This window comes from Carassius auratus, linkage group LG28B (assembly GCF_003368295.1).
Source record: "Carassius auratus strain Wakin linkage group LG28B, ASM336829v1, whole genome shotgun sequence".
In the NCBI taxonomy this organism is placed as follows: Eukaryota; Metazoa; Chordata; class Actinopteri; order Cypriniformes; family Cyprinidae; genus Carassius; species Carassius auratus.
Genome location: NC_039293.1, coordinates 7,624,585 through 7,642,984, shown reverse-complemented (window position 1 = coordinate 7,642,984; position 18,400 = coordinate 7,624,585). Strand labels below are relative to the sequence as shown.

General features: G+C 41.8%; 2 protein-coding genes across 2 annotated transcripts; both read left to right on the top strand.

The window, feature by feature from the left end:
- Positions 1–469: 469 nt before the first annotated feature.
- Positions 470–8,535, top strand: triobpb (TRIO and F-actin binding protein b). The gene is made up of 12 exons (XM_026239780.1): positions 470–674; positions 2,340–2,396; positions 2,499–2,567; positions 4,636–4,725; positions 4,837–4,946; positions 5,494–5,911; positions 6,556–6,784; positions 6,967–7,069; positions 7,153–7,312; positions 7,533–7,643; positions 7,769–7,855; positions 7,945–8,535. The coding sequence occupies exons 1-12, from the start codon at positions 669–671 to the stop codon at positions 8,116–8,118; spliced, it is 1,614 nt and encodes a 537-aa protein (XP_026095565.1). The 5' UTR covers positions 470–668; the 3' UTR covers positions 8,119–8,535.
- Positions 8,536–9,114: 579 nt separating this feature from the next.
- On the top strand, positions 9,115–10,160 carry ndufa6 (NADH:ubiquinone oxidoreductase subunit A6). The gene is made up of 3 exons (XM_026239894.1): positions 9,115–9,293; positions 9,754–9,869; positions 9,959–10,160. The coding sequence occupies exons 1-3, from the start codon at positions 9,152–9,154 to the stop codon at positions 10,088–10,090; spliced, it is 390 nt and encodes a 129-aa protein (XP_026095679.1). The 5' UTR covers positions 9,115–9,151; the 3' UTR covers positions 10,091–10,160.
- The last annotated feature ends 8,240 nt before the right edge of the window (positions 10,161–18,400 follow it).

The window sequence follows — 18,400 nt, the reverse complement described above, 5'->3', positions numbered from 1 at the left end:
TTGATCTCTGTTTTTTTTTTTTTTTTTGACCGCTCATTTTTTTAAATCAGATGCATTTACTTGACTGGTATAATTACTTTTTTTAATTATTATTATATCTTGTTTGTATTGTTTTTTTTTTTTTTTTTTGGGGGGGGGGGGCTTAAAATAAGCAAACCTATATATATATATATATATATATATATATATATATATATACCTGTAAAATTAAAAGAAATTAAGAAATTAACTAAGTTTTAGCCTTTTTAGTAAAGTAAGAGCTTAGCGCTAAAGTACAGAGTTGAATGGCGCGGTCCTGATTGGTTGCTGGGCTGTTCTCCGCAGTTCTTATTGGCTACCACGCTCCATTGAGCGGTTCTAATTGGTTACTTGACTGCTCTAGGTGGTTCTGATTGGCTTGATACTTAGCGCTTCCGATTGGTTGCTATGCTGCGCTGGGCGGTTCTGATTGGCCGCTCCCTTCCGCTGAGCTCTAATCAGGCTCCGCCCCGGTAACAGCGACAGCAGCGCGAGTTCCGCCAAACTTACGTTCCGATCTATCGATTCAGCGATTAAAAGTGTGACTAAACATGACTATCTTCAGCTTTAGAGAAACCTAAAGCTCATCAAGTGCGATTTGTGTAATCAGTGCTTGTTTCTGTGTTTGTGCCGCGGCTGGATTGAACATCATGACGGTCAGTTTCACTTTAATTCACTTTAATAACCGTCGCTCTGAGTGTAAACACGATGCTAGTTTGATTCGATGTCGTATAAGTATTTATCTTTGTGTGTTGCTGTGTAGTGTGTCTTGTGTTTGCGCAGTCTCTGCCCGTGTGTGTGTGTGTGAGTAAACACAACTTGTTGTTTTTATATGTGTGTGTTTCTGCGCGCGCGACACACCCTACATGTGCACGCGCATGGCTCAGACTGATCTCTGCTGGTTTGTTGTTTTCGATGTAAATACAAACAAACTCAGTGGAGCTCAGTTTAATACAGTTAAATATGTTGTCCTGCCTTATGATGTACCCTGCAAACTTACACTGCTTCTGAAGTGTTTCCATCCTCTCGTTTAATGCGCATTTTGGAATGTTGCAATCAATATTCAAATCATTTGAAAATTCTATTCCAATTCTTAAAAAATGGGCATAAAAACATGTTCACAAATGAGTTGGATAAACTTTTTGTCCAATAAGAAAAAATGTGCATAAACTATGATGGAAACTCATTTATCAATGAAATTCCACAATGCGCATCAAAAAAATCAATGTAAGTATTAATTGTATTATACTTTTCTTAGTGATATTTAGTGCCAGGTTGGTCTGTTTGACTCATTGGATGGAAACATTGCTTTATTCACAAATGTTTAATGTGATATTCCAGTTTTGCACACCAGATAAATTTGCTTCTTTGGATCATGTACATCTGCTGGATGTCTGTGGAAGATCTCTTGATCTAAAAACATCCTACAGACGTCTGTCGAGATGTCAGTTTTACATGCATTCAAAAGCATAAACATCTTAAAGACATCTAACAGACGTCTCTTTGACATCTGATAGGAAGTACAGATGTCTTGCAGATGTCAGATAGCCGTCTCTGTGATGTATGTGTGGTGTGTAATGCTGCTCAGAGGCGCTTCAGAGCAGGCATTAGGTTTGTCTTTCTGATGTTCGTCTGTGTGCCTGTGCTTCTGTAACCGTCCACTGAATCACTGGATCGGATTCATATCATCAACTGTGAATCAGCAGCTGTTTCATTCAGGAAGAGCTTTTATTGAAGCTCAGCTGCTCGACTGACTCGTTCTGAATTTGTCATATTTCTTCCTGATCACATGAACCCCAGTGCCTGCTGGGTAATCAGAAACATGGCCTGTCCAGGCCTGCTATTACTAAACTACACATGAACTAATGATCAGAGTAAACCGTGGTACACAGGTCCCAACACACACACACACACACATAGATTAGAGATATTAGACTCTCGTGTTGTGTGTGTAAAACAAAACACCCAAAACATAGGCTTACATAGAAAATGTCAAAATGCATTACTAATCAGAAACACAATAATGCAATGATGAGTGAGCGCGCGCGTGTGTGTGTGTGTGTGTGTGTGTGTGTGTGTGTGTGTGTGTGTGTGTGTGTGTGTGTGTGTGTAATGAGTGGGTGTGGGTGTGTGCAACACTGCATGTGCTGTTATTCAGTCATAACAGTTTCACCATCACTGTCTCATGTTTCCTGTGGTCTTGTGTTTGTTCTTCACACACTGATGGTGACACTGATGTGTGTGTGTGTGTGTGTGTGTGTGTGTGTGTGTGTGTGTGTGTGTGTGTGGTCTGATGAACCTGTCCGTTCTTCTGTCTGCAGCCTGACCTGCTGAACTTCAAAAAGGGATGGATGTCTAAACTGGACGAGAGCGGAGAGGTGAGACTCGTCTGTCTGTCCTTCAGTGTGAGATGATACTGAGACGTGTTTGACGACTGTCCGCGTGTGTGTGTGTGTGTGTGTGTGTGTGTGCGCCCGCAGTGGAGGAAACACTGGTTTGTGCTGACAGATGCTGGGCTGAAGTACTACAGAGACTCTGCTGCAGAGGAGGTGAGAATCACACGCTAATAACACATGAACACTCACAAGCACATGCTAATAACATGTGATCACGCATGGACACTCACAAACACATGCTAATAAGACGTGATAATGCTCACAAACACGTACCAATAACACGTGAACACTCACAAACGCATGCTAATAACATGTAATCACACATGAACACTCACGAACACATGCTAATAACGTGATCATGCGTGGACACTCACTAACACATGCTAATAACATGTGATCTCTCACAAATGAATGCTAATAACATATGATCATAAGTGAACGCTTACAAACACATGCTAATAACACGTGATCATGCATGAACACATACAAACACATGCTAATAACATGCAAACACATATTAACGCATGCTAATACTATGCAAACACATGTGTATACGCTAATATCATACAAACGTACACATATATACGACAAAACCACATGAACACTCACAAACACATGCTTATAACATGTTAACACGCGTGAACGGGGGCTAATAATTTGCAAACACAGACATGTGTACACGCTAATAGCACGTAAATATACACATATATACTAGGAATGCACCGGTTGACCGGCCATAAATCGGAACCCGCCGGTTTTTGCTTAAAATACGCGATCGGCAATTGTGATTTTTGGTCTTTTTTTTTTGGTCTTTTTTCCCGGAAGTGCGCCCGCGTGCACAGACTTTATTATGGTTATTTGTGTAGAAGTATTTCAAAATCAGTGCGTAGGACATGGGCAGCCGATACAGCTACACGTCTGAGGCAAAGATAACAGGAAGCGATCAGTCGTTGGTGAACTGGCGCACAAATAAGAGTCCCTTTTCTGTGCGCACTAAAGCTGTACCGGTCCGAGCCCTGAACACGAGGAGACCGTGAAGACATGTTCAGATCAACTTCTCACGTGTTGGATGAGAAACGAAACAGACTAAACTGTGACAAAACTTTTTTTATTTAGTAGAACTTGCATACACGTTGCCAGAAATAAACGTCATTTCTGTATAGGATGATTATTTTTTTTTTATTTTACCTTGAAATTACATCGACTTAATATGATTTAAAAATCACCTGCTGTAGCACACTGAGAAACAGTGTTTCATTCATCCAATTAAAAAAATTAGGGTAATGATTCACATACATATTTTTAACTTGAGACAATAGTTATTTATTTTTCATTGGCTCAAGTGAAAAAAAAATATATAGATGTGAATCGTTACCTTTATTTTTTTTTTTATTGGATGAATGAAACACTGCATCTTTGTTTTATTCGCACCAACATTATTTGATTTTATCATTTTGTAATAATGTGTTTAAATAGCATAATTTTATTTAGTCTGTAAATAAAGACACTGGTAAAGATCTTTATTATTATTATTTAAAAACTAAAACACTGAATGCTGATTAAGAAACCTCTTATTGACTGTGTGTTGATTGTGTTGTGTGGATTGTAGAACTGTGCAGTTATTGAGTTTAATTTCACATGATTACAGTTGATCTTTTATTTAAGGCCAGTTCTCTGTAGTTTCAACACAATTCAGAAACAGAAGCTAAAGTCTGATGTGTGTATCATCTGTGTTTGGACTGAATGTAGTCTTACTGTGCAGTTACTGCTGTTCATTTCAGATGGTTACAGTTATTGTTTTCAATAGTCAAAATTCAGTTTAGCCAATTAAACACCAAATAAACATCTTGTTTATGCACAATTTCCTTCTTTATTGTTTGTTGCTTAAAGATAAAAAAAATAAATTGGCTATCGGAATCGGCCATGAAATATCATGATCGGTGCATCCCTAATATATACACAAACACATGCCAACATGCTTATAACACACAAAGCACATGCTAATATTATGCAAACACACATGAACACCTGTGAGCACTCTAATAACACGCTTTTACCACTGTTCAGAAATACTTGATATCTGTGATTTCAAAGCTGTTTTCAGCATCATTACTCCCGGCTTGAGTGTCACATGACCTTCAGAAGTCATTCTGATATGCTGATTGGCTGAATTGTTTCTGCTGATTATACGGCTGTTGTTATATGGCTGTTATTTGCTCAGAGGGACGAGGTGGATGGGGAGATCGACCTGAAGGCGTGTGTGAAGGTCTCAGAGTTTGACGTGGAGAAGAACTACGGCTTTCAGATTCAGGTCGGTACAGGATCGCGTCTGGACTCGCTGCATTCCTGCGCTGATCGTCTGATCTGCAGATACTCACAGAGTGTGTGTGTGTGTGTGTGTGTGTGTGTGTGTGTCCTGCAGACCAGAGATGCGGTCTACACGCTCTCCGCCATGACGGCTGGTATACGCAGGAACTGGATCGAGGTCTTGAGGAAGAACGTCCAGCCCAGCAGCTCTCCAGACCTCACACAGTCAGTCCAGCTCACACACACACACACGCACACACACACACATATAATGGTTTTATTACTGTACAAACTGTAGTTTCTGACACTCTACACCTAAACCTACTCACCACAGAAAACTTTCTGCTATTTCAGATTTGTATGACACTCCATTCTGTGTGATTTTTTTTTTAAATGTGTTTCCTCGAACTAAACATGTCTCTTCAAGGTCAACATTTACTGGAATCACTGTACTTGTGCGGTCATAGAGTTAAAAGATAAAAGTTTAAATGTCATTACGATAGTAACATTGATAAATTCATGGTTTGATAACATGAAATATTTAAATAACCATAATTCAAGTACTTAAGTAATAAGTATATTTAATTTTTATATTGTTTAAAGTATTATAAAGCTACCAATTGTTTTAAATGAAGTATCTATAATAATATTTATAATAATTGTATACTTTTTATTTCACAGTACGATTATATTACAGTGTTAGGAGTATTGTTGTTGTTTTGAGTAATTTGAAATCCTGTTGACGTGTGGAATCTGTTCATGTGTGTTTTAGGCTGTCCAACTGCAGCAGCGATAAAGAAAACACCCATCATTCATCATCCCTCCGCCTCCGCAGCCAATCAGAGGCCACCTCCACCACCACAAACCCCGCCCACCGCAAATTTGACTATGTTGAGCTGTCTCCGGTAACCACGCCTTCTACCCCGGCCTCCACCAATCAGAGAGAGTCGGGGGAGGGGCAGGTGAGAGAGCACAGCCAATGGCAGGAGGAGCGGCAGCGTGCCGACGCCCACAACCAGTGGGAGGCGGTGCTTTCACGGAAGGGGTCGGGCCACCAGTCGGAACAGAGACGGATAGAGGAGGAGATTGAGAGGAAGTGGGCGGAGTTTGAGCGGCTGCCACTCAAAGAGACGAGGTCACTCCCACTGGTGGGCTCGAGGTCGTCAGCCAATCAGGCGCTGGAGAGGGAGGTAGTGCGTGAATAAAGTCTATCTGCTCTCATGAATGACTTTATGAGAACTGAATAGAACACAGAGAGACACGTTAACCCTTATATAATGCAGCCGGGGCATTTCTGAACCCCAGAAACTCTGAAAAAGTAAGAAAATACATCAAGGCTGTAGTACATCATTCATTACATTACAAATACATTTACATGACATTATGCCGATACTCGGGAAAACACTTTTATTCCCTTGTGTAAAATATAGTTACCATTATATTTTTTTCAAGCTACTTTTTAGTATGCTTCTTAATTACAATATGTGCAGTTTAGTTTGAAAACATCCCAGTGAAATATATATATATATATATATATATATATATTATATATATATATATATATATATATATATATTAGTTTGTTTTTTTTCACTCAATTACATTATATTAACATAATTAAATGAGGGTTAACAGTCACCAGCACAAATGACTGGATGTGCTTTATAAAGTGTATTATGTACCCTCTGGGTACACAGTCATTTGTGCTGCTCTCTCTCTGTGTGTGTGTGTGTGTGTGTGTGTGTGTGTGTGTGTGTGCATGCATGAGCGTGCTTCTGTCCAGTGCTCGAGCTGCAGAAGGCTTTACCTCGGCCTGTCCCTCTGTGTCCTGCAGGTGGCGTCTCTGAGGCAGCAGCTGGCGGAGCTGGGGGTGGGGGCGGGGCCAGGGCGGGGGGCGGGGCAGTGTGGGGCGGAGTCAGGCTGCAGGGCGGTGCTGCAGCAGATGGAGCGCACACACAGGGAGGTGCTGGAGGAGCTGGAGAAGCAGCACTCGCAGCAGATCAGTGCACTGGAGCGGGAACGAGACGCACTGCTGAAGGAGGAGAGTGATGCCACTGCACGAGGTACTCACCAATCACTGCAGAGCACCGCCTGTAGTGGGCGGAGCTTCACTGCCATGATTCCGTCTGCAGAACCACAGGGTCTGCATGAATACGAGTGTGTTTGTACTCCTCCAGTGTGTGTTCAGTTGTGTAGTTCTCCAGTGATGTATGTGTGTGTGTAACTGTGTGTGTTGTGTTGTCAGTGATGGAGGCGCTACAGAAAGCACACCGAGAGGAGCTGGAGAAAACCAGCCAGCTCCGAGAGACTCGTGGGACGGACTCACACACACTTGACAAACAGCAGCAGTGAGTACACACACAGACACACACGTGTGCTGCAGGAGTGGTGTCTGGAGCTCATCTCTGTGTGTGTGTGTGTGTGTGTGCAGGGCGGAGCTGGCGTCCCTGCGGCGGGAGCTGGCGTCTCTGTCGGAGCGATACTCTCAGAAGTGTGTGGAGCTGACGCGAGCGCAGCAGCACAGTCTGGACGCAGAGCGACTCGTGAGCCAGAGAGACACACAGATGGAGCAGCTGAAGAGAGACAACCAGGTGCTCAGCACACACACACACACACACACACAATAACAGTTCACATGAACACTGTCAGCGTTACATGAGTATTAATACACTGATCTGTGCATTACAGTATACATCTAGTCCAGGAGCCTATTATGACAATCAGTAGAATCTAGATCATCCATACCATTAATAATAATGATGTTTGCATCTCTGAGTATTAACGTGTGTGTGTGTGTGTGTGTGTGTCCAGGACCTCCAGGCGCGTCTCTCAGACGAGGTCAAGGTCATTCGCTCTCTGGTCACAGGTCAAGGGTCAGACGGAGTGAGTGATGGCACTGAGAGGTCGTGGTGTGAGACACAGGTGAAGCAGTGACTCTCTGTAGTGTGTTTCTGTACATCACACACATCAGGCAGATCAGCATTAGACTGATTATGAACCAAATGTGTGTGTGTGTGTGTGTGTGTGTGTGTGTGTGTGTGTGTCAGGTGCTGCTGCGTGTGCGAGAGAATGAACTACAGTACTTACACAAGCAGCTCAGCAGCCTCCGCAACCAGCTGCAGTTCCTCAGCACGGTAACACACCCGTCTCTCTCTCTGTGTGTGTGTGTGTGTTACATGTTCTCTTGTGTAACGTGTGTTTCTCCCGCGCGTGTGTGTGTCAGGAGAAGAGCAGCGTGTGCGAGCGCTACCGTGAGGTGTGTGAGGAGCTGAGCGTGATGAAGAGCCGCAGCGAGCGCGAGGCCGAGACGCTGAGAGAACACCTGAGACTGGCACTGAGCGCACTGCACGAGGGACAGCAGACCGACAACACACACACTCACACACACACCTCCTGAGGGAGGAGCCTCACTCACACACACACGTGCCTTCATTATAGCCCAATCAGCTGCAGCCGTCACCACCGGCCAATCAGCTGCGGGACACTGGAACAAACGCTTCTGCACTTTCTCATGTCTCTCTGTGTGTTCGACTCCTGGGAGCAGAACTGGAACGCCTCTCTCTCACACACACACACACACACACACACACACACACACGTAATCAGTCTCTCACTGGGTTCATCTGCCAAACTATCATCCTGTGTGTGTGTGTGTGTGGGTTTAACTGCCTTAGTGCCACAAAAACAAAGAGCTTTGCTTTAATGAGCCAATGTTTTTTAAAAGATGTTTGCATTTCTTGTGGTCATATTTAATACGAGTGTAACGCTTCTGTAGACATCGTACTAGGACTAATAAAACATGGGTTCTCTGGTCTGTGGCCTCCTGAGTGACTTCTTTAGAGTGTGTGTTGTAGTGTGTTCAGGAAGCAGAGAGGAAACCGTCCAGGACGGATCAGATGAGTGTTAGACACTGGTCATTCACGTGTGGAAGATGATCTGAGGGGATTTATACCAGCAGTAACACTAAACACACTGTATCCTGAGGTCTTCTGTGAACGAACGCGTTTAGTCCTAATCCTGTCTTCTTCATATCACTCACTGAAAAACCTGAAATGTGTGTTAATTACTCAGTCCCTCCAGTTTTCACCAAACAGCGACTACTACAGAATTAACAAAATGGCATGTTTGGCCTCATAATTTAACATCAAAAGAACATTATAACAGAATAACAGTTGTTGACACATTAGTCTGATATAGATACACATAAATGATGAATAAACAAGCTTCCTGCATGTTGTATGCGGAAAATGTATGACTATTGTAGATCTATATGATGTGGTAATTATAGAAATAACAGTAAACTGTGGACTTTATGTGAATGTCCGCTACAGCCTCTGTACCGGATGTTTTGATTGCGCAGTTCCGCTCCGCGCCGGAAGGAGGCGCTGCTTCGGCTTTGAAGCGCATGCGCAGAGCAGCAGCGCAGTTTAATGATGGCGTCCAGCGCAGCGACTCGCACCGGAGCCGCCGCCGTTAAAGCCGTTAAACCGATCTTCAGCCGCGACCTGAGTGAAGCCAGGCGCAGGGCCCGAGAGCTCTACCGGGCCTGGTACCGAGAGGTGCCCAACACAGGTACACACACACACACAGCGAGACAGAGAGAGAGAGCCGAGTCAAGGTCACACACACAACATAAACAAACACTCCGATAAACAGTCGCTGTTTCTGGTTAAATTCCTCTGTCTAAATGAACTGTAAATGATTCATTAGTGAATCGATTGAGTTCTTTTTTTAAAGAATTGAAGTTTGCCGTGTGTAACAACAGTATGCAGTAACATCTCGAGTGTCCATCACTCAGATTACAGTATAACTGATGTTCTTCTAGTGATATTGTTTTTAAGAAGCACAGCGATAGTTTGTTCTCATGCTGTGTCCAGTACACACTCCTCACACTGCAGTACAGTTGAACCTGAACGAACACCGCTGGGCTGATCACGGGACTTGAGCTAGATTATCAGGAGTCATCTGTCACAATATCACCAATCTCTCTGATTATCTCCTCTGTACTTGTGTGTGTGTGTGTGTGTTCCAGTGCACTCGTTCCAGCTGGACATCACGCCGCAGCAGGGTCATGAGAAGCTGAGGGAGATGTTCGACAGGAACAGACACGTGACGGACCCCCGCGTCATCGACCTGCTGGTCATCAAGGTGTGTGTGTGTGTGTGTGTGTGTGTGTGTGTGTCTGTGTCTGTGTGTGTGTGTGTGATCTGATCACTCACTCTGTGTGTGTGTTTCAGGGAAAGATGGAGCTGGAGGAGACCATCAACATCTGGAAGCAGAAGACACACATCATGCGCTTCTTCCACGAGACCGAATCCCAGCGTCCCAACGACTTCCTGTCCAAGTTCTACCACGGACACGACGCCTGACCCCTGACCCCGGAGTGTGTGGTGATATATTCTTCTTCTGGACTGTAAATAAACCCTGATGCTGAAGCTCTCTGTGGTCTGTGTGTGTTTCATTGAGTCTGGATCATTGTTTCATCAGAAGTGTGTGTGTGTCTGTCTCTCAGTGCACTCTCTCACACACACACACACACACACACACACACAAAGACACACATACACAGATATATACACATAACACACACACACATATATACACAAATGCACACAAATATATATATATACACACACACACACACACGTGTCCCTGCAGCACAAGACACATGTATTAATTCAATTCAAATTCAAAAAAGCTTTATTGTCTATCCCCACAGGGGTAGAAAATTGTCTTTAGACAAGAGGCTCAACAAACAATATACAACTATCAATACACAGCTAACATTAGCTAATATTTGGCCTTTTTCGCCAAAGGTACTTTAAATCGTCTACCAGACGGAAGTAAATCAAATGAGCTGTGCAGAGGATGGGTAGAGTCTGTCACAATAGTACTTTGCCCTTTATTCCATCCGGCCCTGATGCCTTTTGGGGTTTGACTTTCATTAAAACCTTTCCCACATTTTGTTCCTCAATTCTTATGGGGAGAAAATCAGAGTGCTCTATAGGAGTCCAGAGTTCATTTAAATGGTCATCATTAAAATGGGCATAAAACTGATTCAGTTCAGTAGCAAAGCTGGCAGAGTCAGGGCATTGGATACTGTGTTGCTTCTGATTTCTTCCCATCATAGTATTTAGGCCCTGCCATGCCATCCGTGCATTCCCCATTGTAAACTTTTCCTCTACCTTGCGTTTATATTGCTGTTTGGCCTGCTTAATCTTAAGCTTCAGATCTTTCTGTAATTTGTTAAAACCATATATATCTCTATTTAAAAAAGCTATTTTTTTAAGATTTAAAAAATGTTTCAGATCCTTTGTAACCCAAGGCTTATTGTTTGGGTAACACCTCACATTTTTTACAGGAATGACACTGTCAACACAGAAATCTACGTACCTAGATATGGAAGCATTTGTAAAAGTTTGTAGTTTGTGCTGCAATTACACTAGAAGTGAACATACAGTTATACTGATAGTTTACTAATTAAATTCTTTGTACACTTTGAAGTATAGTCTCAGTAAACTACTAGTTAAGTAGTTTTATACTGCAAGTATACTCATACATTGTCTTTAAGTGAACTTTACATCATACTTTAAGTATACGACTATGTCCCTATTTAGGTTTGAATGTGTATCTATTTTGTTATATGAATATCTGAACATACAAAACATCCAAAGAAAGATCAGGGTATCTCCTTGTAAACAAAAACATTTTATTCTAGCTTTCATGCATTATTTTTAAACACTTTAATGTGTTTCATAAAAAAAATTTGAGCAAAAAAGCTGCAAAAAGACATATTTGGATTCAGAATGATGATCAAAACATAGATGGAGTCGATCAACACCCCAAAGCCTGACTGTAATTATTACCTCTTCATTGGTCAAGTATACTTAAATGTCATTTGAAGTATATTTGAGGAGTACATAAAGCCCATTTCTGAGAATACATTCCTATTTTTTAGTTTAAAAGAAGTATACTAGCACACTTGAATAAACTTCTTTTTCATAAGGGTCCTCCAGTCATCAAATGTGTGAAACCTACAATAAGAACTGCTAAACACTATAATCAAACTCACAGATGACACCACGGTGGTCGGTCTGATCAAGGATGAGGATGAGTCAGTCTACAGGGATGAGGTGCAGCACCCTAAACATGGACTCTTCACCCTCCTTCCATCAGAAGAGTCTACGCTCTCGCACTAGTAGACTCAGGAAGAGCTTCTTCCCTGAGACTGTCACACTTCTGAACTCCACACCACCAATCTAACCTGCACCTGCTCTTTTACTGCACTGGTCACAGTACTTCAAAGTATAGTGAAAACACTATTAATTAGCACAGTAGCAAGATCTGTAGTTTAAGACATTGACTTGTAAGCACAAAACACTAGATACTTCTCTTTTCAATATGAATAAGGCTTTATTAGATAAATCTAAGATATATAAACTAATCTAACACATAAACGCACGCACGCACACATTCACACAAGTTACAGGAAGATCGAAAGTTAGGGAAAGATGAGTTTAAGAGAATGGAAATGTGGAATCCCAAGTTTACAGCAATACGTTAAATTGCATAGACATGAACAACCATCAATCACTTAATTAGCCCTCGCATTGAGTTCCTTAGTGAGGTTAAAATTATATTAGATACACCAGTATAGATCAGTCTGGGGGTAAAGTTACTTGTGTCTCCTGTGTAAAGAGAGTTTCCCGATGTCACTGATTGGCTGGACGATCAGTAGTTGCTGAAATGACGTCTTGGGAAGCCCTTGGTTGGGCGTTGGCTGGTTGAAGTTGAACGGGCACTCGAGGTCAGACAGACACGGCGTTTCAACACTTAACTCAGAACACAGGAAACGGAAAAGAAAAGAAGTAAAGTTTGACGAGACTAGGTGGTGTTTCTTCTCATCGTGGCTAAGTAGCAGCAGGCGTGCAGGCCGACGCACGCTGGAACCGCGCTCAAAGAACAGTGATGACTAACAGCATGGCTAAAAGCAAGCTACAAGCTAAAAGCTAAAACCAAACTAAAAGCATGACTAAGAGCACAGCTAAAAGCCGGCATGACTAAGAGCAAAAGCTAAATGAAAGCTAAGAGCTAAAATCAATATTTCATGGTGTCCTAAGTATTTAAACTGGCCTGTTGGCCACACCTCAAATGTTGTATTGACCAATCAGATATTGTCTTGGCTCGGGGTTATGATAAATCATATGTTCTTATCAAGCATGTGGTCCGAATTTTCCCGCTCTTGCAGGGTCTAATTTTGGACATGATTCCTAGAACAAGAATATGATACATTTGACAAATAACTGATGGTCATGACTGTTTCAAGCAAGCAGATTCAAACACACACACACTAAACATGAATATGTATCCTTAAGCTATTCAATAGTTATTAAAATAAATACACAATAAGTGATTAAAAACAAGATAGTCAAATGTGTGGGTTTCATAAATGATATGGAGTTAAGCGATGGACTGATATTCATTTATAAGTCCTTTTGAGTTCATTTTGGTGCACCTGCATCTGTAAAAGTTTCTCTGCCATTCTCTGACATAAGGACATTCTGTGGAGACCAGAGGTAAAAAAGGTCCCCTTAAAGGAATTTCAAGCTTTTCTGTGAAAGAGTTGGTTGGTTATCTTGCTTCAGATGCTTTGATTGATTTACAACATCCTGTTGCCTTTCTGGGTAATTCGGATCCTCATGTTTCAACCATGCTCCCAATTAAATCTTTAATAGGTCTGGTTCGGGTCTGATACGCTACAGTAACAACATGCGACATAACAGGCTAAACATGCTATAAACATGCTACTGACATGCTAGTAACTTGCTGATCATGCTAGAAACATGCTAGTCACATGTTAATCATGCCAATCACATGCTAATCAGGATAGAAATATGCTAGTGACATGCTAGTAACTTGCTAGTTATACAAGCAACATGGAAGTAGCATGCTAGCGATGTGCTTGTTATAGTTAGCCTTCTCTAGTTATTTATTTTATTAATAGCCTACTTATTATAATTAGTTCTCCTGCATCAGGGGATGTCATTTTACCATACAGCAAAGACACTGAAAAGACGTCTTTTGGACTTACTTGGTTGTGGGGGTTTGGGCCTTACAAGACATTGTGCCCAGGAGCCTCTGAATTCTTAATCCGGGCCTGCATGTAAGGGGTTTTATTATTGAATTTCTTTGTTCACACAAAGAAAGAAGGTGTCTTCCAAAAAAGGACACGACTAGAAATCTGTGGTTAAGTTGTATTTCAAGTCAAGTCAAGTCAAGTCAAGTCACCTTTATTTATATAGTGCTTTAAACAAAATACATTGCGTCAAAGCACTGAACAACATTCATTTGGAAAACAGTGTCTCAATAATGCAAAATGATAAAGGCAGTTCATCATTGAATTCAGTTATGTCATCTCTGTTCAGTTGAAATAGTGTCTGTTTTTATTTGCAATCAAGTCAATGATATCGCTGTAGATGAAGTGACCCCAACTAAGCAAGCCAGAGGCGACAGCGGCAAGGAACCGAAACTCCATCGGTGACAGAATGGAGAAAAAAACCTTGGGAGAAACCAGGCTCAGTTGGGGTCAGTTCTCCTCTGACCAGACGAAACCAGTAGTTCAATTCCAGGCTGCAGCAAAGTCAGATTGTGCAGAAGAATCATCTGTTTCCTGTGGTCTTGTCCTGGTGCTCCTCTGAGACAAGGTCTTTACAGGGGATCTGTATCTGGGGCTCTAGTTGTCCTGGTCTCCGCTGTCTTTCAGGGCAGTAGAGGTCCTTTCTAGGTGCTGATCCACCATCTGGTCTGGATACGTACTGGATCCGGGTGACTGCAGTGACCCTCTGATCTGGACACAGACTGGATCTGGTGGCTACGGTGACCTCGGAACAAGAGAGAAACAGACAAATATTAGCGTAGATGCCATTCTTCTAATGATGTAGCAAGTACATAGGGTGTTATGTGAAGTGTTTCCGGTTCCGGTTTACCTAATTAATGCAGCCTAAAAATCCTTTAACGGATTTGGATATTAAAAGCATATTAGTATGTTATGTGTATGCCAGGTTAAAGAGATGGTCTTTAATCTAGATTTAAACTGCAAGAGTGTGTCTCCCTCCAGAACAATGTTAGATAGGTTATTCCAGAGTTTAGGCGCCAAATAGGAAAAGGATCTGCCGCCCGCAGATGATTTTGATATTCTAGGTATTATCAAATTGCCTGGGTTTTGAGAACGTAGCGGACGTAGAGGAGTATAATGTAAAAGGAGCTCATTCAAATACTGAGGTGCTAAACCATTCAGGGCTTTATAAGTAATAAGCAATATTTTAAAATCTATACAATGTTTGATAGGGAGCCAGTGCAGTGTGGACAGGACCGGGCTAATATGGTCATACTTCCTGGTTCCTGTAAGAACTCTTGCTGCTGCATTTTGGACTAGCTGTAGTTTGTTTAGCAAGCGTGCAGAACAACCACCCAATAAAGCATTACAATAATCTAACCTTGAGGTCATAAATGCATGGATTAACATTTCTGCAATTGACATTGAGAGCATAGGCCGTAATTTAGATATATTTTTGAGATGGAAAAATGCAGTTTTACAAATGCTAGAAACGTGGCTTTCTAAGGAAAGATTGCGATCAAGTAGCACACCTAGGTTCCTAACTGATGACGAAGAATTGACAGAGCAACCATCAAGTCTTAGACAGTGTTCTAGGTTATTACAAGCAGAGTTTTTAGGTCATTTAATTGACACCTCTGTTTTTTCTGAATTTACCAGTAAGAAATTACTCGTCATCCAGTTTTTTATATCGACTATGCATTCCATCAGTTTTTCAAATTGGTGTGTTTCACCGGGCCGCGAAGAAATATAGAGCTGAGTATCATCAGCATAACAGTGAAAGCTAACACCATGTTTCCTGATTATATCTCCCAAGGGGAACATATAAAGCGTGAAGAGTAGCGGCCCTAGAACTGAGCCTTGAGGTACTCCATACTGCACTTGTGATCGATATGATACATCTTCATTCACTGCTACGAACTGATGGCGGTCATATAAGTATAAGTTCTTTGGGGTCAAGTTGTGGTTTTTTGATGAGAGGCTTAATAACAGCCAGTTTGAAGGTTTTGGGGACATATCCTAATGACAATGAGGAATTAATAATAGTCAGAAGAGCATCTATGACTTCTGGAAGCACCTCTTTTAGGAGCTTAGATGGTATAGGGTCTAACATACATGTTGTTGGTTTAGATGATTTAACAAGTTTATACAATTCTTCCTCTCCTATAGTAGAGAATGAGTGGAACTGTTCCTCAGGGGGTCTATAGTGCACTGTCTGATGTGATACGGTAGCTGACGGCTGAATGGTTGCAATTTTATCTCTAATAGTATCGATTTTAGAAGTAAAGTAGTTCATAAAGTCATTACTGTTGTGGTGTTGGGAAATGTCAACACTTGTTGAGGCTTTATTTTTCGTTAATTTAGCCACTGTATTGAATAAATACCTTGGGTTATGTTTGTTTTCTTCTAAAAGAGAAGAAAAGTAATCAGATCTAGCAGTTTTTAATGTTTTTCTGTAGGAAAGGTTACTTTCCCGCCAAGCAATACGAAATAGCTCTAGTTAAATTTTTCCAGTTGTGCTTGATTTTTCGGGCTGCTCTCTTTAGGGTGCGAGTATGCTGATTATACCATGGTGTCAAACTGTTTTCCTTAACCTTCCTTAAGCGTAAAGGAGCAACTTTATTTAAAGTGCTAGAAAAGAGAGAGTCGATAATTTCTGTTACATCATCAAGTTGTTCTGAGGTTTTGGATATGTTAAGGAATTCAGATACATCAGAAGTAGAATTGACAGTTTTAGCTATATAAAATTTGCACAAAACTAAATAATGACCTGATCAAAATTTTAACACCATCAACATCAATTCCATGTGACAGTATTAAATCTAGAGTATGATTTCGACAATGAGTAGGTCTTGAGATGTGTTGTCTAACCCAAATAGAGTTCAGAATGTCTAAAAATGCTGATCCCAAATGCATTTTTTTCATTATCAACATGGATTTTAAAATCACCAACTATTATAAGTTTGTATAGCGCTTTTTAAGATACAAATCATTACAAAGCAACTTATATCTAATGGCTGACATAGTCAGCCAGACAATGAACATTATAAAAGCAATTATTATATGATGTAGTCAAACTTGTAGCAATATTTGTTAGTTCTGCCTGTTGATTCAGGGTTAGCATCATCACGAACACATCCTTCGTCATCGTGGATTATGCCACCTGGTATCCTGAGGCCATTCCCCTCCATAATGCCACAACGAAGGCCATAGCCCAGGAGTTCTTCCTTCTCTTCAGCCGGGTCAGCATCCCCTCCCAGATCCTGACTGACCAGAGTACCCCCTTCATGTCCTGGATGATGGCGGACCTGTTACTACTGGCTCTCAAATAGTAACACAAGAGGCAGGAGAAAGTTAGGCAAACAAATATCTAAGGATTTATTTGTTAACTCAAAAGTTTAATCTAATTTAAAGCAACAATTCAAACACAAAGCAACGCCGCTCTCTCCCACTCTCTCCCTCCTCAACGCGCCACAACCAAGCCCTCTTTATGCCATCAGCTGGGACACGTGGAGGAGGAGATCGAATTTACCAACTAATGTCGCGGCACCAACTTGATCTACACAATCCTCTATGCGAGGTAAGGGAAAACTATCTGGCTTTGTGACTGCATTAAGTTTCCGATAGTCAGTGCAAAACCTAAAGGTATCATCTGGCTTGTTAACCAGAAGGCATGGTGATGCCCAGGCGGATGCAGAAGGTTCTGCCAGCCCACTGTCGAGAAGGTACTCTACCTCTGTGTCAATGTACTTCATCTTCTCTTGGGAAGCACCGCTGCCTAATTGGAGAAGCCTCACCAACATCTGTATCATGTTCCAAGAGATGCGTCTGAGTCGGAGTATCTGAGAAGAGAGTTGGAAAATCATTAAGTAAATTAATTATCTCAGTACACTTGTTCCCAGACAAGTGCTGCAGCAACTGTGGAAGTTGCTTCAATGTCTCAGAATAGGTCAAACGTGCACGCAAAACCCCATCATCAGGAGTTCTGATCTCCTCCTGCTCCTGCGCTGCCACCGGAGGAACAAGAGAAAAAACAGGAGACAAACTGGCATCACTTAGAGCCACAGGCTTAAGCAGGTTAAGGTGACACAACTGAGTATTTTTCCTACTATCCGGAGTGGCAATTACTTAATTAACATCTGAAACCTTCCTGACAACCGTATACGGTCCAGAAAACTTTGCCTGGAAAGGAGATGACACAACAGGCAAAAGAGCCAACACCTTATCACCGACTGCCAAAACACGACGCTCTGTTTGTTAATCATACTGCTCCTTCATTTTAGACTGAGTGTTTGTTAATTTCTCACGGGCCAACCTCCCTGCCTCATAAAGACGTCTCCTAAAACCATTGACATAATCACACAAGGCTTTTGGTGGTTCTTTGAGGTCCACACCATCTTTTAGGACAGCCAAAGGTCCACGTACAGAATGGCCAAACACTAAATCATTAGGGCTGAACCCTGTACTCTCTTGAACGACTTCCCTAGAGGCAAGCAACAGCCATGGCAAACCTTCCTCCCAGTCACGTCCCAGCTCCTTACAATATGCACGGAGGACTTTAGTG

Excerpts from the sequence above, each read along its gene's own strand:
- triobpb (XM_026239780.1), top strand. Across the intron at positions 2,397-2,498 it reads AACTGGACGAGAGCGGAGAG|TGGAGGAAACACTGGTTTGT; the intron begins GTGAGACTCGTC and ends GTGCGCCCGCAG. Across the intron at positions 4,726-4,836 it reads ACTACGGCTTTCAGATTCAG|ACCAGAGATGCGGTCTACAC; the intron begins GTCGGTACAGGA and ends TGTGTCCTGCAG.
- ndufa6 (XM_026239894.1), top strand. The coding sequence starts at position 9,152 with ATGATGGCGTCCAGCGCAGCGACTCGCACCGGAGCCGCCGCCGTTAAA. Across the intron at positions 9,294-9,753 it reads CCGAGAGGTGCCCAACACAG|TGCACTCGTTCCAGCTGGAC; the intron begins GTACACACACAC and ends TGTGTGTTCCAG. Across the intron at positions 9,870-9,958 it reads TCGACCTGCTGGTCATCAAG|GGAAAGATGGAGCTGGAGGA; the intron begins GTGTGTGTGTGT and ends TGTGTGTTTCAG.